Genomic DNA, 22,658 nt, shown 5'->3' on the forward strand with positions numbered 1-22,658 from the left:
TGTGGTGAGAGAAAACTTTTTGCTTTAAATTCACTTAGCTTGTTAAGTTAGGTATTTGCGTTTTACCTTTTTATTTCTTTGTAACCAATTCTGACTTTTAGGTCTCATTACTTGTAATCTCTTAAAAATGTATCTTTCTGTAGTTAATACACTTGCTTGATTGTATTATCTAAACCAGTGTGTTTGGATTGAAGTGTTTGGGAACTCCTTTTGAGATAACAAGATTTGTGCATATCATTTTCTATTAATGAAATGATGGACTTTCTGTCGGCTTATATTGTCTAGAAGGAAAGAGCTGGGCAGTACAAGATGCACATTTCTGGGGACGAGTCTGGGACTTGGAATTTACAGAGTGACAGCAGCAATACAATGCAAGAGTGCTTCAGCTAGCCACTCCTGAAGAATAGCTGGGAGTAAATTACAAGCTGGAGGCTTCATGAGCAGGCCAAGAGTGGCTGCTCTCACAGAAGAAGCAGTGTAAAAGGCACCCCAGATTGGAGAATTGAGGGGACACAGCTGTTCAGTAGTTGAGATTGTACCCTGGGGAATGTCACAAACACGCATCCAGTTTTCTGAGATCCAAAAAACTCTAGCTGGTCACTAGGATTGCCAATTTTGGCTGGACTTATTCCTGGAGGTTTCATCACATGACCATCTTTAAAGATTAATCTTTAATTCTTAGACTCCAGGAGAATCCTGGAGGGTTGGCAACCCTACTGGTCACTCTGGTTACTTTATTAGGCATGTAACAGCATTTTGCACACACAAGCCAGGCCCAGGCTCTTTAGACACAGAGTGATACCACAGTTCCAATTCATGTCACACACCCCACAGTTTATATACATCTGCCCTAGCTACTAACATCTATTCCTGGTAAAGACCAATTGCTTTGCAGATGGCATAAGGATAGCATATCAATGTAGGGTGTTTCTGCCTACTTTACTATAAACATACCCACAATAGTTAGTTTAAATTTTGTTTCTACCTCCCTTTTTTACTGTAAACATATTCACAATAGTTAGTTGTTTCAGCAATTACTTGTTTGAGCATGTCTTATTTTAACATAGGGTTGCTCATGTCAGCTGTCCTAGCCCTATAGCACTGCATGGAGAATTTAATAGGGAACATGGGACAGCTGCTGCCTTCCTTTTTCAAGGGTTTAAATGCTACCCCTCCCTCCTCCTCCACCCCCTTTTCCTCGAATTTGCTTGTTACCTGTTTCTTTTATTAAAAAAGATGAGTGAGGGAAACACACTGACAAGGAAATATTTATAGCAGCCACCCACGGCTTAAGCTCTTCATCCTATGTACATCTGCTAGGAAAGGAATGTAAATGTGAGCTGAAGCTGCACACAGGTAATAGAATAGAGGTAAGATAATTAAGGGTAAGGGGATGGGAAGGGAAAATACCAAAGGGTCTCTAATGTGTAGGGCTTATTCAACTACCTCAGACTGTAACGCCTATGTCTGTAAGGGAAGCTTCTTTTGCTGAGTAGAAACCAACCTCCAGATCATTCACACAGTCTGCTGCTTGGCATTTGAGGAAAAGATTTAGTGCTTCCCCAGATATTATTGGCATTATTCCTTTGTGTCTGCCTTCCATGTCCTGGTAAAACGTAAGGATTTAAGAGACTCTTATTGCTGTTCAGACATGCCTCAGTTACCTTGACAACCACTTTGGGCCTTTATCTGTTTGGAGGTCAAACACTAAAACATTTCTTCAGGGCACAACAGTCATTCAGTAGGTAGTTGAATGAGGGGAGGGAAGAACAGGAAGCTAGGCAAACAAGAAATGAGCTTAAGCCATTTGTTTAAATCTAAGTCTATTGGACTTCGTTGTGGGAAGCAGGAGCTGTGCACAGTGAACAATGCAGCCTCTTGGGTGTGGTTTTCAAGTTGGTGAGAACACATGAATTGCAAGAGTGAGGTCTTCTCAACGGAGCATCTCTGATAGCACTGCTCCCAGACACTCAAATGGAGTAGGATACTTCTGTTACTCTCCAACCATGTAGGTGTAAGAGGGGCATGAATAAAACTCCCCCATTATCCCTCTTTTTTTCCTCTCCCACCCATTTTGCCCTGATGCGATCTGTTCAAAGAAAAATTAGCCCTTGTTAGCCAGGGAATGAAGGATTATGAATCTTAAGTTTGATCTCTCATGTGGCTTTACAGTACAGAGCAGCATCCTTTAGGCTTGAATGTTACTCTTGTAACAATGAATATTACGATATCAGGCTGCTGGTGTGCATTTTATTGGGTTGCAGACTTTTAAATATACACATAATAGCCTAAAATGTGTTAAAATACATAACTAGTTAAGATAATACTTTTACACTGTGAATGTCTGTAAAGATCGTGTTGGAAAATGTTTGAGGAAACCTGCCGTACAAAGTTATTTCTTGATGTAAATCTGGTAATGAATGTAAAAATGTCAGTAATTGTACTCTCCAAAACAACTCTAAGGAGAAGTCCTGCGGGACAGCTAAGGATTCATGGGTTCAGAGAGGGAGCTAAGAGGGGAGAAGGAAGAAAAGATCTCTGAATGAAAGACTTCTCAGAAGCTTTTTTAAAAAAAAAAAAAAAAAAAAAAAAAAAGCAAAAGCTTAGGTAATAGTGTGGAGTGGAACATATAGGAATAAATAGGACTTCTCATTCCAGGTGCAGCCAGATGTCCAAGCCAGAGGCTGAACAGAAGATGGACTAGACAACACCCTATTAGCAGTAATTTTGTCATTCCTAGAAATTCTAACCAGTGGCTTCTGAGGTAACCAGTGTCAGTCAACAAAGGGCATTCCATTTTACGTAGTGCAAAACTGGATAGGGAAGAAAAATGGCTGGAACTGTTGAAAAGACTAATTGGCTCAAATCTGATTTCAGGCTGGTACACATTTGACAGGGTTCCTTCTTAGGTTGCTGGCATGAACACTGCAGTGTGCACTCACTAATATTTTGAAATTTTTAAAATATTTTGCATCATAAATAGTACAAGCTCTTGTTATTTTAAACCTTTTTTACATTCTCCTCCTCCTCAGAAAATATGTGCTGTCCTTTCACATTGTGATTCAGGAGTTCTAATCACCTAGTCTGAAGCTTGGTTCTCAAATGTTACTAGATTAGTTTGCAGCTGGGAAACTTTCAGGATTCTCAGTGAGCATATTTTTATGTGTAATAATGTCAATTTAAAAGAAACTCATATTTCTTTGTCACTTAATCTTGGTCCCTGGTTTAAATCAAGTTCCAGACATTAGTAACCAAAAATCACTACTGTCAGGATACTTATGCTAGCCTAGGTGAAATAGTTGGTAGTGGTTTCCATCCACTTTGTAGTAGACAGTTTTCCACAACACACAAACCACTGTCCCAATTAATAGCTGTATAGACAGTGCTTTGAAGTTGTGCCTTGGGCTGGAGGTTGGAGTCTGAAGCCACCCATAGGCTTCAAAGCCTGAGCCACAACTTTCTATTTTCAGCTATTTTTAGAGCATAGCACGAGTCCTCCTAGCCCAAGTATGTTGACCCAGGCTAGAGGCTCATTCCTGTTCAATCCAAAATATTGTGTAGATATACCAACTGAGATGTGAAACACTAAACCCATTCTGGACAAGACAGAGGTCAAGGATTGAATGGACATGAAAAGCAAATTCATAGTTCTAGTCTCTCTTCATATTAAATGTATGCTTCAGTGTGAGCTTGGATATAATTGTGTATCACTTTACTAAAACTAGAGTTTTTGGCTATGAACTAAGTGTCCTCAAATAATTGATTGTGAGACATGATCAGTGAAGCATGAAATGAACTGCTCTTTTGGTCCAGAATTTCATTGTTCTGCCATTTTTCCCTGTAAACCTGTTGAATAGCACACATTGGGGTGGAATGGGATGTCTGTTGACAATGCCTCATTATACTGAGGCCCAGTTCTGAATCTTGGGATGAATGTAAGTGATATGTGATTTTAACCTGGATGTTGATAAATTGAAGAGGGTTCAGAGAAGAGCTATGAGAATGATTAAAGGATTAGAAAATCTGCCTTCAGTGATAGACTCCGAGTTCAATCTATTTATCTTAACGAAGAAGAGGTTGAGATGATTTGATTAGTCTATAAATATCAACATAGGGAACACATATTTAATAATGGGCTCTTTCATCTAACAGAGAAAGGTATAACACTATCCAATGGCCAGAAGCTGAAGCGAGACAAATTCAGACTGGAAATAAGGGGTCAGTTACTCTCATGGTTAAAAATCAACCATTGAAACAACTTACCAAGCTTCTTGTTGGAGTCTGTCACTGATAGATTAAATCAAGATTGGATATTTTCCCAAAAGATGCTCTAGGAATTATTTTGGGGAAATTCTCTGGCCTGTGTTACACAAGAGGTCAGAATGGATGATCACAGTTGTCCCTTTTGGCCTTGGAATCTATAAAGTGAAATGAGAACCAAATTCTTTCCATAGGGTTACTGAAAACCTTGTTTCAAAACTAAACTGGTTCTGTTTGACTCAGAAATTACGAATCCTTCACTTCCTAAAGATGTGTAGGTACAAAATAGATGTGGGGCCTTGTCATCTGTGTTGTGTGAAAATGAGTGCTTGACCATCTTAGAATAATGGTCAATGGTTAAACACCTTGCCTTATAACAGCCTTTTGGCACATACACAGCATAATTTCTTTCTTTTCCCTCTTCCTTTGTTTTGAAGAATATTTTGCATTAAAGTAGGAAAGTTTCTAGAGTGTCTCTGCGTGCTGCATACTCGCCACCTAAACTTACAATCCTCCTAGAGCAGGGGTGGGCAAACATTTTTGCCTGAGGGACACATCGGGGTTCCGAAACTGTATGGACAGCTGGGTAGGGAAGGCTGTGCCTCCTCAAACAGCCTGGTCCCCGGCCCCTGACTTCCCCCCTCAGAGCCCCCCACCCATGCAATCCTCCCTGCCCCTAATGCCCCCTCCGGGACCCCACCCCCTATCCAATCCCCCCTGGACTCGCTGCCCCTTATCATACTTCCCGCTCCCCGCCTCCTTTCCTTGCCACTCAAAGCAGCAGGACTAGCAGCCGTGCCGCCCGGCCGGAGCTAGCCACGCTGCCCAGAGTGCTGGCGGCACAGCAAGCTGAGGCTGCGGGAGAGGGGGGATAGTGAGGGAGGGGCCGGGGGCTAGCCTTCCCGGCTGGGAGCTCAAGGGCTGGGTAGGACAGTCCTGCGGGCCGTAGTTTGCCCACCTCTGTCCTAGTGTAATATCTCCACAACTGCCACTTTTGACACTGTTTTGAGGGATAGTTGGCTTCATGTCATCACATCGTACTAGGGCAGTGTGTGTGATTTAAAAAAAAAGAACACTTGAATGATTATGACAATTATGTGGTAATGATAAAAAAGGCCTTAAATGATTTTTGGGACTGTTTAAACAGCTGTCAGATTTAGGATTGTCCTGCAGGTAGTATGGTAATGCTCTATCTGAAGTTTCTGCATAGAGATTGTAGCTTCAGAAAGGAGGGGAAAGGACTAGAAGTGTTAAGTTTAAAGGGTTTGCTGTTCTGCCTTGAAATAGAGTGAAACAAAAATGAAATATTGAGCAATGTCAGAACTGTCTTCAGAACACTTAATTTTTAAAAAATTCACAACTTTACAATCTGTACGTGCCTGATGGCTGTTGGACTTTGTGTAGATTTAGAAGCATTAATGTAAGTAATGCAAGTAATGTAAGTAGTTAGTAATTTCAACTTCCTTCAAAAGGGTCTTAGTTTCTCTTGAACTAGGGACAACCGTATGTCATATTTACAGCCTTGTGTGTTTACATATGAATTGCACAGCTTTTGACAATTGGAATTCCCAGTGCAAATGCTAACACAGCCTTAGCTGTGTAACCGAAGTGCGGAGAGGGGAATACAACCATTTTCCAGGACATCTGGAGCTGTGACAGTTTGTTTCAAAGTAAATTGAACCATGTTCCTAACTCAGTGGGCGGGTTTTGCTTGGTAGCTCAAGCAGTGGACATTCAATATTCCTATTGGGATCCCAGAGTCAGATTAAATATCCAGATCTTCATTCCTAACCATCTTTTGCTTTTAGTTAGACTTGCTATTTTCAAATATTAAAGGGACACTGTAATTTTAAATTTGGCCCAAAATGTAGACTTTTGTAAAAGCAAGATTTTTCCAGCCCAGTAGACATCTTTAAATTCATTTCTTTTAAATTCAGACAGACTTTTAAAATGACCATTTCACTTTTGTTCACCACCCAAACACAGCTCTGAGATGTTCAAAATGCAACTGACCCCAAGTTAGAGTGAAACTGACTTGCATTGATTTGCATTTTCAAATCTGAGAAAATAATGTAAATACAATATAAGTTGGATTGGATTTTTAGAATTTTCAATGTTTTCAGCAGGAGGGCATATTTCCCAGCCTAAAGACTGTGATATTGGGGTCTGGATTCAATTTGTGCAACTGCTTTCAAAAGAAAAGGGGAAATTAAATTGCTGAGAAAGCAATTTTTATTCCATTGACATTCCCCTAACCCAATAGTTTTAAGTCCATTTGACAACTTGGTACAGCAATAACTAACACGTTTGAGTTCTTGATACAAAATTCTGATCAATGCAGAAATTGTCCAAAAAACACTTAAAGCAAGGCTCTTTCCTAAAGGTACACTTGTAATTAGAATATGGGCTTTGGAATATAAAAATAATTTGCAATTAAACATGGTCACAAACTGCTCAAAGATCTAAATGTACTAACTACTTAAATATATAGACTACTCCAATCTTGACTAATGCCATATAGTTTATAAAACGGGGGGATTTGGAGGTTTGTGCTAGTGCTGTAATCTACCAGTAAGCATTTCTTAAACACATGTAGTGGGGTTATCCTAGAATACAATATTTCCGGAAACAAGTACTTAAATCAGCCTGACTCTAGACTCTCCTCTACAAACTAGTGTACATGGCTTACTGAGGATAAATAACGTCAGTACATACAAAAGTAAATCCACTTCTGTACTTTTCTCCTGATTACTGCAAGGCAGTCTTTTTCAGCCCAGTGGTCTTGCCCCTTTGTCCCTGATTCTGGTAAGGTGGTTGTATACAAGCTTGCTTGTATGAAACATGCTAAAAATTACCTTTTTCCTCTGTTTTGTTGATTTATATACCCAAAGGACAAAATGAGATATGAAGCATTATAGGTTAGATCATTCTATTCACCCATTATGTTGCAGTTCCTTCTGTCTTTCCTAAGGTAAAGAGCAGTACAGGTTGATCACACTTATGTGTTTTTTCTTGCCTGGGACTCTCTCAAATTTAATTTTCAAAAATTCAGTTTTAAGCTAAGGTGGCTGTTACGCCAAAAAACATTGATTTCTAAGCTGTCCCTTTAAAATTTTCTCCAACTACACTATTTGGTGGGCAGAAACCATGAGAAGTGAACATGGCTGAGGGGGTAAATCCCTTCTGGATGACAGATGGCAACAAAAGATGCTGCTCTTGACAGATACCCCTGACTTGCTGTTATCCCTGTGGTAGATAGGAGGATATGCCTAGATAAATGTAATTAGGATGTGTGGAGAGGAGATAGGAGGTGGCAGTGGGGTGAGTGTCTGACAGACTGGCATAACCCAGCATTTGCGCTATATTAACCTTTCCATTTTGGATTTTCTAGGTGCACCAGAGGCTTTCTCCATGGCAGAGTTTCAGAGTGGTGCATTGCAGTACAGTAGTGCCCTCTGATGGTGAGTTTTGGCAAAGAATTTTTATTCTTGTTTCTGAATGACTTTCCAACTTAAATCACCCAGTGTGGTTGTTTGTTTTTCCTAAGATGCAATCCAGTTTTTTTCCAGGGACTGGGGTGGGGGTGGAGAGGAAAGGGCAATGCTAAGATAACAGCAGTCTGAAATACTGTTCATAGAGCGGCTTGTGTAAAATAAAATAAAAAGTGGGCTGCCCCAATATCTTTTGTTGAAGTTTGGATAAATGCATGCACATAATCCTTCTAGGACAGCTGCTTCTTTTCTTTCCCTGAGTTTTCCCTAGTTCTGCTTCACCATGGTAGCACCCTCCCTCTGGGAAGGAAGGAGGAAGACAAAAGGATTTTTGTTCATCCTCAGTTCCATTTCCTGACTTGAGAAGAGAGTGGTCATTTTTTTCAGAAAGGCTTGATTAATGTTCATGCCCAGAAACCATACATCACATCCGCAGCCCACTTCATTTGCTTATGAGAACTAGGAGTCTTGAAGTTCATTCTCATCTTACAGAATGCTGTGTAGCTGTGCCACTAAACCAATCCGTGGCTTTCTTTTTCAAAATAGCTACTGAGCCCCAAGTATAGCACAATTTCACTTTTACTCTTCCTATACCTTTCTTCTTCCTCCCTCCAAACAAGCCGTTGCCTTTCATACCAGCTCCCTCCAGAGCCAGTCTGTGCTGCTTTTGAAATAGCTGAACACCAGTCCAGCAAAGCATCTCCTTGCCTCACCCCACCTGTGTACTTCTAGGTCAACGGGATCTAGGAAAGTTGTGGAGGCAATGCAATGGATTAGCCATGTTTTACCCCAAAATAGAGATGAAATGATCATTCCAAGAGATCAGAATTTACAAACTGGCATTAAAAACTTCCATGTTAAAACAAACTGCAAAAGAAGGCACTCCTTATAAATGTTACTTTAATTTCCTGTTATTTAAGTAAGCCACCTATCCAGAACAAAAACATTGTCTTAATCTTTGAAAAGCATATTTAGATTTTATTGTTATACAGGTCAGGGCCCATCTTACTGTATAGGGCAGTGGTTCTCAAACTTTTGTGCTGGTGACCCCTTTCACATAGCAAGCCTCTGAGTGCGCCCCCCCCAAATATATCAAAAAGTGTTTTTAATTTGTAACACCATTATAGATGCTGGAGGCAAAGTGGGGTTTGGGGTGAAGGCTGAGAGCTTGCAACCCCCCATGTCATAACCTCAGGACCACCTGAGGGGTCCTGACCCCCAGTTTGAGAACCCCTAGTATTGGGGGGGGGGGTTTACATGCTTTTTACATTTGCATGCAGTGGAAGAAGTAATTGAAATCTCCCACAACATGGCCATGCAGTTTCAAGCTAAAAGAAGCATTAATATACATTCCTGCCCCACCCCCAAAAATTGTAAGTGGATCAGAATTCAAAGGGGTCATTGCCAAAGGTCCTTGTGCTAGATCTCCAGTTATATGTACATTTTGAAGAAAAATCTTTGGAGAGCACTCTTGTAGTCTTGTATCCCAAAATAGGTCTGCATGTTAGTGAAAACATACAGTATAACAAGTGCTCCAAATGGCAAATATTTCCTGCTGAGAGAATGAATAGCCCAAACATTTTGTATAGATCTGGGATCTTAATTAAATTGGTGGATAAACTAAGTACAAGAGAAACCAGTCACCGTTTGACAAAAGTGTCTTTTGTAAAGAACTATAGTTTAACCTTTCTAATATCCACTTTTACAAAACTAGCTCTAAGAAAGGAAGAATATAATTTGGTTAGCAAAAATTCATGCTAAGTAGTCTTCTGCTAGAACTATATGCTGTACCCATTATTTTCATGTGACGAATATTTAATAAACAGTGAACATACTTAAAGAGCAGTTGTACCGACTCCTTACTTGATCCTTGCCTTGATCGATCATTCATTCATTGCTAAAGCAGTTCCCTCCTTTCTTTACAGTCTAAGGGCTCAGATACTGAGCTTTTCAATAGTGTCACTGTGTGACATAAGGCAAGGGAATCTTTTGCTAAAGAAGGTAACCTCTAGTGAAATGAAGGTCCCAGTGCACCAAACTCATGCTACAAAATGAAAACAGAAGACTTCTACACTGTTTTCTGCTTTATGGCTACATAGCTCAAGATAACTGTAGACAGTTCTTGTGCAGGATGATCCAGTGTGCTAGTAGTGAGAGTTGCTGCTTTTCATATACAAACTTAAACATTGTGTGTAGCCAATGAATACACACAGAATAAGACTAGAGTTTACAATCTTAATTTAGAAACCAGATATAACAAGTTTTAAATGAACAAGGGAGGGTGAACAAAAGGAAGGACAGGTGCAATTTTGTTAAGATTATGCACTTATGTAGGATAGATTGTGTATGACTTGAGTTCTGAATCATTTAGTCATTCTCACAGTGTACTTTGGTATTTCACTTATTCCTTCAAGCAGTTTTGTTAAATGTTCAACCGTAATTATTAATTTGACACACCCATGTTTTTTAATTGTAATGTTGAATACACTTCCCAAGGTAATACTGACCACATTTTCTTAAACAAAACACCACACCACACTGCATTTTTGAGGCTTACATTTGCAGAGCTAAAATTTCATACAGAGTGCCAGGATGAAGTTCAGTCTCCCACCCCTAACTCTAGCTGCTGAACTGGAGGCTTTCCAAAAACCTCCATGTTTCCATTAGGTGACCGGTTTACAGTTAATTTTCCTACCCTTTTTTTTTTATGTACATGAAATAGTACATGCATGACATTACTTTTAAATACATGATACAAGTTAGAGTATTGGTTTAAAATTAATCCAGAGTGACATGCTAAAATAAACATTTTGTACTCAATGATTACATATGCCTCCCAACCCTACAGGTCACATACCACAGGGCTATCAAAGGACCAGGTCTGACAAAGGTAGCCAACCAATATGCAGTATCTCATTATACAACTACTTCTTTGACTTTTTCCCATATCAATTCCCTGAGGCCTGATGTTGCTATTTCTTGGAATCTATTGGGTTGGAAGTATAGAGGTCCTCAGTTTCATTCTTACTTGAGGCTTTTTCTCCAAGTAGTAAAAGTTTGACAAGGCCTGACCTTCATTGGAAAATAGGAGGATCAGCCATGATCCAGCTGAATTATGGGCCTTTTCCAGCTGTAAATAAAGTTTGAGAATTATTATTTTTTTAGTTCACTTTATAAGGTATTGTGAAGAAGACACAGTGTAGTCACAGTCCAGTCTGACTGAACCAGTCATCCTAAGGAAATGAATTACTGTTTCTGCGGCTTCATCTACAATTGAATTTTTTTGAAAATCTTATACTGGTGCTAGCAATTAAGGATACTGCTAGTATAGATTTGTTTGCAGCATTTTTATTACTGTCATCTAGATCCTCTTTGAGCAGATGGTGATGAAAATGCCAATAGTCAGTTTACACACTTCCACCAGTGTTAGAGACAATGGAGCTGCACTTGTCCTAGAGCAACTGTGGAAGATTATCTGAAAATTGCTAGTGTAGAGACAGCTTGAAACAGCATCCCCTCACTATTTCCAATAATGGAGAGGGTCCACTGGCTATGTGATCAGACTAGCATTTTAAATCCAACATTTTTTACATTGTAATAGAGCCTAGCACATACTTGCCCATGGTCTCCTGGCTTACATATAATTTGTATAAGATTTTATATTCTGTTGTGTGCGTATCAGCCACAGGATCAATTAATAATTTGAAAAAACATAATATTAATATGTTAATATTTTGCAGGGAGGACGACAAACTATTTAACTTCATCCAGTTTGTCACAAAATTTCTTCTGAACTCATTTCTGCACAGTGGAAAAATCATTAATGTACCTAACACTAACCGCTATCCTGTAGATCTATTAGCAATATAGTAATGTGAAAGAGGTGGCAAACATGGACATCCATTATCAAAATTGTAAGTAACCTAAAAAAGTTGCTAGCATGGGATTAGAAATGCCATCTAACGGTTCAAACAAGCACAACTTTTTTCAGATAAATCTGATGAGATTGCTTTTTACTCTCTAGTCTACATTTTCAAAAGTGACTAGTGATTTTGGGATCCCTGACTTTAGACAACTTGAAGCACTTCAAAAGTATAAGGGAATGTAATAAAGAAATCCTTGTGTTTCATCCTGTTGCAGTGTCTGGAAGTGGAAAGCAGTTAAACAGCAATACCACCTGTAATCCTTTTGAAGTCAATGTGTTTCTCTCCTTCAGGGGTCTTTAATCGTAGATATCACTGTAGAGGCCTCGTGCCCTGGCAACACATGCCAAGAGTACACTGCTTTTGGAGGGCAAAAGGTAAAAATGACATTCATTGTGGAATTCAGGCTAGGTTACGAGTCATTGTAAAGGGCTAATTCAACTCTGGCTCTGTCTTGTTCAGACTACATTACATTTCTTTTGTTTTGTTCATTAAGTTTTAAAACTCAACTTGTATCAGTTCTAGAAAATTGTCATCAGCTTTTTGCACTTTTCCAGTGTGGTTTTTTTTTTTTAAATTAGTGTCTCCTAATACCAGTTTACATTCTCGAAAGAGAGGGTAGGAGTAGTGTTTGCAGTTGAGTTACTTTTAATAAGTTCATCTCATTGGTTCCCTCCCTCCCCCACTCCAAAAAAAAAAAAAAAAAAATGTAGACACTGGGACCTTGAAAAGCCAGGGAGGTTTTCTGTAAGGAGTGTTCTTTCCCAGCATTGGGGTCACGTCTAAGACATGTGTGACTAGGACATCATCTGAAATTAAAATATTTCCAGTCTCTGATGTAATAGTTTGTGCTGCCAGTGTGCAGTATAACAGAAAATGTGAGTGTGAACTATGCATCAATAGAAAACAGTCAATAAGAAGCCCCATTTATTGGATAACTTGAGAGGTCTCTGATAAGCTAACTCTCAAAGGTGGAAGCAATTTTTTTTGCTTGGGAAAATAATCTAGGTCTTCTGCCATGATTATGTGAGAACCCAGGGAGGTCATTAATAATAATTTGCTGAAAAACACTCTGAATGTTTTGAGGCATTAACTTTAACCAATATGTGAGCTCTTTACCATATACATTTCTACAGACAGAGTTTTTCTTTCTCTCTCTAAGTGTAATGGTGTAGAAAAGAAAGTTATGTATCCCTTCTTTTCAGTGAAGTGCAAATTTTGATGTAGGAGAATATGGATATCCTGACACTTTCGGAAGTTATATTTATTCTAGTCAGGACTGTTTTACAGCTGTATAAGTAAGATGAGTTTACTTTGAACAACTGACACTTTGCATATAGATTACATAATCAACAACCACTGGCTTGCATTTTTTCATCAGACCATGTAAAATACAACACAATATTAAACCTCTGATGGTATAATTTGAGTGTTTTAAATTCAAGTTGTAGATCTCCAAGTACCCTGATGAGGCTCACTCTAAGTCAGATAGAGAGCGGAATAAAGAGTAGCAAAAGAAAAGTTACTATAGAAATCCTAGCAGTTTAATGCAGGCTCTGATCCATAGACAAATCTCAAACCATTGGGAGTTACAGATAGAGGTTCCCAATTGCTTATTGGAATAGAAAGACACAAACTCTGGTTCTCTCGAAGATGAGCTTCAGCAAAGGCCAAGGAATAGCCTAGCAAAGGCTAGCCACATGACCTGTTAACTTGGAAAAGTAATGCTAGTTTGTGCTCTAGAACATAAGTTTAAAGAGAGGGAAAGGTGGTGTGTTTTGACAATAATTCTATGAATCCAGCCTGAGAACCAGATCATGCAACTTCAGTGGAAAGGTAGTGGTATAATTAAATTATGGTTGACATTTTCCTAAAATGTCAGGATTAAAATCTTTTTTTCTGAATTCCTGAAACTGTTTTGTTACCTTACAAACCAGCCTTTGCTTTGTGCAATGTTTAAAAAAAAAAGCATATTTTTCAGGGATAATACTATTATCACAGGTTTTTAATCTTTGGAATTTTGTATGTTTCCTAAGATTTTTGACAAATCATATAAATCAAAATGGTATACAGGTCTGCGTTGTTGTTCTCTGTAACCTGCTGCTTCACTGTTTTTGGCAGATGAATATTCATTTAATCAAGTGTTCGTAATTTGTTAGTTGATTATTGTGATTTGTTTCCCAGAGACAGCATTCGATTACAGCTACTAGTTCCTTAATATTTTTGGGGCTCTTCTTGACTTTGTACTGTCTCCGCAGGTGACCACACCTTGTCATTGCACTGAATTACTATGTATGGGCCTCCACTTTAGATGCAGAGTTTCCTCAAACACACATGATAACTATGAAACTGAGGTTATACATAATTGTTATGGAATTTAAATATGCCTCATAGATGCTTCTGGTTGCCATACTGTCCCCTTGCCTTAAGACTGTGTTATACTTCTTAAAGATGCAGCTTAGCATTAGAAGCTGCATTTCTTGCATATGTAGTTCTGTTTGCGCCTTTACCTAGGTGTGATGCATTGCATTTACTCACAGGTAGTCGTATGTCTTGAATCTAGATTGTTGCTGTTCAGACTTAGTTCCATGGCTTCCTTTCATATCTTAGCCCTGGTCTACACTAGGTGAGGGGATCGATCTAAGTTACGCAACTTCAGCCATGTGAATAATGTAGCTGAAGTCGACATACTTACACCTACTGCCCACGGTGTCTTCACTATGGTGAGTCGACTGCTGCCGTTCCCCTGTTGACTCTGCCTGCACCTCTTGCAGCAGTGGAGTACAGGAGTCGACGGGAGAACAATTGGGGATCGATTTATCGCGTCTAGTCTAGACGAGATAAATCAACCCCCTGCTGGATCAACCGCTGCCTGCCGATACGGCAGGTAGTATAGACATACCCTTAATTCCACACATGCTAATGCAACATTAACCTTCCCTTGTATGCAGTTTTCTGCTCCACTTATGATATACTCTTCAGTTTGTATGGGTTTTTTGGCATGTCTCCTACTGATATTTCTAAAAGGGCATGGTCCCAGTTTAAGTCCTACTAGTTTGAAAGGATGAGCGATACAGGCAGGATGATCATTTTGCAACATGCCTGTGAAGAGTAGTGTAAGGTATGTCAGCAGCACAACTGTCTGTATACTGATCTACACATAGAAATTGTATCAACTTAATTAGACCAGTTTCTAAATAACTTCACTTAAATCAGTGCATCTCTCCCTTGTATAGACACTGCTAAATCAGTTCTGATTTTAGCAGTCCTAAAACTGGTTTAAGAACAGTAACACCAGGAAGTTGCACCAATTTAATTAAATTTATTTAGAAAATGATTCTGTTAAATAAGTGCAGTTTTTGAGGCCTGAGATACTGATAAACTAATGTTGGACTAGATTACTATAGGTGCCTGGGTTTTATCTTCAGACATGGTAAACACTATGCCTAACATAAAAATTCAAAGAGCATGAAGTTTTGCATATTTTATTAGAAATATATACTGCTAACCCTCTATTTTCCCGTACTTCATTAGTCAGCGACTGTTACTTGGAAAACTTGACCAACTAATAATGGGTAGGTAGGCAGCTTTATTTTATCCCGCTCTCTCACTCCATCTGTTCATTTTAGAATGTAAGCTGTTGGACCAGAGACGGTCTTTCTATATGTGGATAGCTCCTAGCACAATGTGGATGCTGTGATCATGCAAATAATAGAATAACTTACTTAACGTATGTTTGGGACAAGGAATTATGAGTCACACAGAAATCCTCATGCACCTGTGTGAAAATGCACCTCAGAACACTTAAAAAATTGAGAATTTCTTTGTCTCCAGCTTAGCCTATGATAATTGTCAGTGTAAGTGTTTGTTTGTTTTTTCTCCCCTTCCTATTTCTATGTATGAGTGATATAGCATTAGACGGAATACCTTCTGTTGGGGGCTTATTCCTTCACCCACTTACTTCCCTGGTCCTTCTCGCATGAAAAGAGAGCAATAATACCTGAAGTCCAAAGGTGCAAACAATTTGACGTTTATTGGGGTGAACTTCCAGCAAGCATGATTCCAGTTTCCTTCCTTAGTGTCCCCCTTCCTTAGTGTCCCCCTTCCCAGCTCTGACACCACAGAGCCTTACCTGTGTCCCTGTTCCCATTTCCCCCTCAGCAAAACATGATTCCAATTTCCCCACCCCCATTCCCCCCTTAGCAAAAGGTGATTCCAATTCCCCACCCCCATTCCCTGTTCCCATTTCCGCCCCCCACTTCCTGATTGACTGCAGACTATATATTAAAACGTGAGTTCTGCTTAGCTATACCTTAACCAATCATTTTACTGAACTTTAACTAACCAATCCTAACATATTGTAACATGATTATGTAACCAATTATATCCCACCACCTTAATTAGTTTACACCCAGCAAAATTAATTATACAGCAGACAGAAACAATCACAGAACCAGACAGAGACCATGCAAACAATAGTAAAGTGGGAACTATAATGACAAAACAATACAGAAGTGAGGATTTCACATCCCAGCTATTGATAAGTGAGTTCTTGCCAGACAGGATGCTATCAAACTAAGTTTCCTTTTACATCTTCTAGGCACTTCCCTTTCTCTGGAGGCGATATACATTATCAGGACAGGATTGTATTCCTAACAGCCCAATAGCACCTTATTTCAATGTGACTAGTTTGGAATGTGAGGATGTGACCGTTCGCTTCCCAGCTTATGGCTGCCTCTGCTGCTTAGCCAAAGGCCTTAGCCTAAGAACAGGGCCTCAGACTGTCACAGTGAGAAAAGGCCTTATACAGTCAGATTCTCTTTTATACCTCTAGAACTAGCTAAGTGATAAGAATACACCTAAATTCTTTGAGTATAGGCCTTTACAGAAAGGCCTGAATATCTATATCCTAACACCTTCTAGCTTATAAAACTGATGGAATATTGTCTCTGTGATTTCAGAGTTCTGACTGGCCTCTTATTGGTCCTACTTAATGCTGATTTGTTCATTCAACACAAATAGGGGGAAATGGAATTAGAGTAAAAACATAATTTTTCTAAAGCGTGTCCTTTTGCTGGGTCTCCTAGTGTGTGATCTGTCTTTATTTCAGGGAGATTAGAATTTGAAAGACCATCTGTTTTGTCTTGCGAAGTACCGAATGTTTGGTGCTTAGATTAAAGAACATTTTTTATCATGGCTGCTATTAATTACCATGCACTTTTGTCCAATAGCTACACTTTCATCGTATTTCAAAGAATCACACTCCACTTTAAGACTTTGCAACAAAGCACCAGAAAGTTAATAGATGCTGTGAACTTGTGGGGAGGGAGAACTTCTGATACCCTTCAACACGAAGATTGATAAGGTTGCCTGTATAGTAATAAACAATAATTCAAAACTTGGAGCTTCCGCTTTAATATTTAACCATCCCTGTCATGTCTTCATGGGGACAGATACAGGATTGTTACACAAGGTACTTTTTTTTATACTGTGTATTTGGAAATGGTCTGTCTTGAGTCTAATATTCTTTTCTCTAGATGTAACAGTGGTTTACCAAAATGGGTTACCTGTGATTTCTGTGAATCTTCCATCCCGGCGTGAGCGTTGCCAGTTCACGCTTAAACCTATCTCAGACTCTGTTGGAGTGTTCTTACAACAGCTGCAGACAGAGGACCGGGGAATTGACCGGGTCGCAATCTACTCCCCAGGTACAGTTATTTATGCAAACAAATTGACTACTCGTAGCACCTTATTCCATCCAACTATAGCACCATTTCAGGCCTTAAACTTTTTTAAAAGTAATGTCTTGATCATATTTACCAGTGGAAGTGCAGCCTCCAAGATAGGAAGTATTCTATTTTCTGAGTGCATGTACATATATTTCATGGACAGGCTAGACAGTGATATGGAGGGAGTGTGGACATTTCTAATACCAAGCTTCAACTTAGAAACTTCTTATTGCTAGAGCTATAATTTTTCTTCTTACCTTCGCATCTCACTCTCAAAAAAAGGCAGAGTCCTGTGGCACCTTATAGACAGACGTATTGGAGCATAAGGTTTCGTGGGTGAATACCCACTTCGTCGGATGCATGTAGTGGAAATTTCCAGAGGCAGGTATAAATATGCAAGCAAGAATCAGGCTAGGGATAACGAGGTTAGTTCAGTCAGGGAGGATGAGGCCTTTTCTAGCAGTTGGGCCTCATCCTCCCTGATTGAACTAATCTCGTTATCCCTAGCCTGATTCTTGCTTGCATATTTATACCTGCCTCTGGAAATTTCCACTACATGCATCCGACGAAGTGGGTATTCACCCACGAAACCTTATGCTCCAATACGTCTGTTAGTCTATAAGTGCCACAGGACTCTTTGCCACTTTTACAGATCGAGACTAACACGGCTACCCCTCTGATACTTGACTCTCAAAAAAGTGATTCGTAATGAAAACTACATGGAGCAGAAGCACGCTAGCCCTTGCTGCAGCATTAGTTACTGTAACTGTGAATGTAACAGCTCACACAACCTCATTTTTAGAAGTTGCATAGGTATTCGGGAGTTTAATGGTTGAGGATGTCAGAGTGGCAAAGAGGAGCTTCACATTAATACCTCTGAATGAGAATCATTTTAGCAAAAAAGATAAATCAAAGTACCATGGGACAGTTTAAAAAACTACTTTGAAAATAGAAATATAAACATCTATGAATTATCTTGTTTTCCCTCCCCCTGCCTATCAGATCCAAACATCTAGAAAGGTGTTGGCATTTTTCTCACTGTGAAAATTAGGTCTTTTTTTTGTAAAGCCATGCTTGATAGTGGCACCAGCATCCAAATATGAGAGACTACCCATGAAGACATTCTATTGAAAGAAGTCCGAGAAGAATCACTTTTTTTCTTGCTGTGGTTGTCACAAAATTAGATCATTCCAGGAAGAGTAGAAAGGGTCTGCTGCTGAAAGTATTTTTTCTTTAAATATATTTTTAAACCCTACAATCTAAACGTATTCGATCAGTTGAAATTCTGTTTAACAAGCAAATGGTTTTGCTTTAATAGAGATGCTCCCTCATGAACTTGTGTAGATAGCTTGTGCCCTGTCTCTAAACAAGTTTATTAATCATGCAAAGGGTACAGTTGCTCAGATAAGCTGCCTTTTGGCCAGTATAAGTCCTGGTTGTGGTTACCCTAAGTCTAGTCTGAAGGCATGGCAGGAGTGTACTTAAAAAACCTGATTATTTAGAGACTCTTCTAGTGACACAACTGGAGCCCTCTAATCAATTTGCGAGGAGGAGTGTTCATAGAGCAAAGTACACTCAAGTACTGTGCTTAGATCACCCATGGTGTATGCACCACCACAACTTTAAAACAGTTGTTGTTCTTCTAGCGATTGCTCATATCCATTCCAAGTAGGTGTATGTGCGCCGCATGCATGATCGTCGGAAGGTTTTTCCCCTAATGGTATCCGTCTGGTCGGCTGTGGAGACCCCTGGAGTGCTGCCTTTGTGGCCATGTATGTAAGTTCCTTCTTACCACCAGTGACGGTCATTGTAGCAGCTCTTTCTTGCGTTTGCAAGTGCTTCCCTAGTGGTCTTCTTTCTTGTCTATCTGTAGATAGTTATGTAGCTTAGTTGTAGTTAGGTTTATGTTGGGGGTCGCCCCACATAACCCCTTCCCCAGGACTGGGGCATGCCTTCGTCTCAGGGCTTCAAGTAGTGCGCGTCATTCCTTAAGCCTATGTCCAAAGGGGGACCACGTGATTTCTGTCTTAAGTGCCTGGGTGAAAATCACCAGTCCGACAGGTGCAATATCTGCATAGGCTTTACCTCCAGAACTAAAAAGGAACGGGACTCTTGGCTGAAACTCCTCCTCATGGAGTCAGCCCTTCCCCCCAGGCAGTTTTGGACCCAGCACCAGGAACTTCGGTGCACAGTGCACCGGCCTAGGTGCAGGAGGCTTTGGCGCTGAGGGAGGACTCATCTAAGGAGCCCCAGCACTACCATTCCTTGGCACCGAGAACCAGCTCCAGCGTGCGGCACCTCTCGCAATCCCCGGTGCCACCCAAGAAGAAAAGGGCTGATGGGGGCGCTCCCCTACCAAGCCATCAGAGTGTGCGGACACCAGTGGGATGCGTCCCATGTCGGGACACTCAGCCTCAACCCTGCCTATGCCGGCGCTGTTGACTCCAGCCTCATGGGAAGGTACATTGAGTGTGATCCTGGTGGACTTCCTGGTACGGGAGGAACCGGAGGAGGATCTGGGTCTTCCCTCCACTTTGGACATGTTCGAGGCAGCAAGGGACCTGATTGTCATGATGGCACAGTCTGCTATCCCGTCGGCCTGCACACCGGCACCGACAGCAGCACCGATGCTTGTCCGCCACAGGAGCAAGCCCACTATGATGTGGCACCATTCCCCAGCACTGTCTGGGTCCGCTCCACCATGGTCAGGCTCGGACTTTTCTTCTGAGTCAGAGGCGGACTCCTGTGTTTCTCACCAGAGCCGGTACCGCTCCCAGCACTGATCTGGATGCCACACCAGGCAGGATGAGGGGCAACCAGTGCCCATAATGTCCTGGTCCTCTCAGTGGCCATTTTGGACACCAAGGGCCTATCACCAAGCCCAAGTGTCGGGGTCCAGGGCCCAGGCTCAGGCCGATGAACCAGCAAGACAGGTACGACTGGTACGAGCGCCAGCTCTGTACCCATCGCAGCACTGGGTACCCCAGCAGCCACCTGCACAACGCAAGGGGCCAACACCCAGGCGGCAGCGCACATACCCTCTTCTCTCCTCCCCCCTCCCCCCCCCAGTGAGCTGGAGGGTCTGGAAGACCCCATGCCACCAAAGGGATCATCTTCTTCCTCCCCTGATGAGGCAGTGGCAGGGACATCCACCAGATTGCCTGCCATGGACATTAGAGCCCATCAGGACCCTCTTAGGAGGGTGGCCCAAAACCTTAATTTGCAAACTGAGGAAGTCCATGGAGGACAACGGACCTGATGGTGGATATTTTGGCCCCAGAAGGGCCGTCAAGGGTAGCCTTGCGCCTTGTTAAAACTATCCAAAACACTGCCAAGGTATTGTGGCACACTCCTGCCTCTATTCCGCTAACAGCCAAGGGGGTAGAGCAGAGATATGTTGTGCTGTCCAAAGCATACGAGCAACTGTTTACCCACCCCCAGCCTGGGACCCTGTTAGTGGAGGCAGCTTACCATAAGGAGCAGCAGGGGCAACTGGGGCCCATGCCTGAATCCAAGGAAGCCCAAAGCTGGACCTCTTCGGTTGGAAAGTATACTCCACCCGAGGGCTCCAGCTTCGGATAGCTAACCAGCATGCAGTCCTAAGCCACTATGCTTATAATTCCTGCAACACTTTGGCGAAGTTTCAGGAATTTCTCCCAGCGGACTAACGCTCCGAATTCTCAGCAGTCCTGGAGGAGGGCAAGGTGGTGGCCAGGACATCTCTGCAGGCCGCCCTTGACTCCACTGGCTGAGCTATCCACACTATGGCCACAGCAGTGACTATGAGGCGCAGCTCTTGGCTCTGGGTTTCTGGGCTCCTGCAAGAGGTCTAAAATACAATCCAGGACCTGCCCTTCAACTGCTTGGGCCTGCTTGCAGAGCAGACTGACTCAAGGCTGCATAGCCTTAAGGACTCATGGGCAACCCTTAAGTCCCTGGGGATTCACACACCGGCCCTTCAAAGAAAGCCGTTCAAACCCCCGACCGCCATACAATTCTACTCTGCCCCTCCTAGACAGGATTTCGGTAGAAAGCGGGGCAGGAGTAACAGGAGGCGCCCATCGCAATCCTCCTCGGGCCAGGGCCAGGGCTTGGCTAAACAGTAATCAGGAGCAAAGCCGAACTTTTGAAGGTGCACCTAAGGACAGAGCACCAGCTCAATGCCTGGATCCGTTTCCTCGCTTCGTGAACCATCTATCCCATTTCTACCATATCTGGTCTCAAATCACCTCTGACCAATGGGTCCTGAGCACGTGGAATTGGGATATTCTCTCCAATTCTGTTCCTTCCCGCCTTCCCTGTCCCTCTTCAGGGACCCTTCTCACGAGCAACTCTTTATGCAGGAGTTGCAATCGCTCCTTCTACTCCGGGCAGGAGAGGAGGTTCCTCTGGAATTCAGGGGCAGAGGGTTCTTCTCCCATTATTTTCGAATCCCCAGGGCCATGGGTGGGCTCAGGCCTGTTCTAGACCCACGAAATCTCAACAGATTCATGATGAAAATGAAGTTCTGCATGGTCTCCCTGGCTTCCATCATCCCTTCCTTGGATCTGGGGGACTGGTATGCCGCCCTCGACTTGAAAGACACATACTTCCATGTCTCCATAATCCCGTCCCACAGACATATTCTGCAATTTGTGGTCAAAGGCCAGCACTGTCAGTTCACGGTCCTCCCATTTGGACTATCAGCAGCTCCTCAGGTGTTCACCAAGTGCGTGGCGGTCTTTCTTCACAGGCACCAGGTGCAAGTCTTCCCATACCTGGATGACTGGCTCATCGAGGGGCGATATCGAGCTCAGGTGGAGGAACACATGATCCTGGTGCGGACAACGTTCTTCAGACTCTCTCATCCTCAATGTGGCGAAATAAACCCTAACCCCCCACTCAGAGAATAGAATTCATTGGGGCCCTCTTGGACTCCACCCAAGCCAGGGCATCCCTTCCCTGACCCTAAGTGCCATTATCAAAGGTCTCCATCAGTTCCTAACCACAAGAGCCAGGAATTGCCTAAGATTGCTGGATCATATGGCAGCTTGCGCCTACGTAGTGCAGCACACAAGGCTGCGGCTCTGCCCTCTCCAGGCCTGGCTGGTTCAGGTATACAGGCTGAGCCAGCACCTGCTGGACAGGCTGATCACACTCCCTCCTCGGGTCTTCCAGTCCCTCCTGTGGTGGCTACAGCCGCAGGTGGTCTATGTGGGAGTCTCTTTCTCCAAACCACAGCCGTCGCTGTCACTAGTCATGGATGCGTCGGTGCT

The 22,658-nt window shown here is 41.9% G+C and overlaps 1 protein-coding gene across 1 annotated transcript in view; it reads left to right on the plus strand.

The window, feature by feature from the left end:
- MCU (mitochondrial calcium uniporter) overlaps window positions 1-22,658 on the plus strand; it is a 143,230-nt gene that overhangs the window by 105,066 nt on the left and 15,506 nt on the right. Inside the window, exons 2-3 of the mRNA XM_074958978.1 lie at window positions 7,652-7,721; window positions 17,212-17,382. Coding sequence (XP_074815079.1) covers window positions 7,652-7,721; window positions 17,212-17,382 — 241 coding nt within the window. The remainder of the gene's footprint in view (window positions 1-7,651; window positions 7,722-17,211; window positions 17,383-22,658) is intronic.

The sequence above is a fragment of the Natator depressus genome, chromosome 7 (genome assembly GCF_965152275.1).
Source record: "Natator depressus isolate rNatDep1 chromosome 7, rNatDep2.hap1, whole genome shotgun sequence".
NCBI lineage: Eukaryota > Metazoa > Chordata > Testudines > Cheloniidae > Natator > Natator depressus.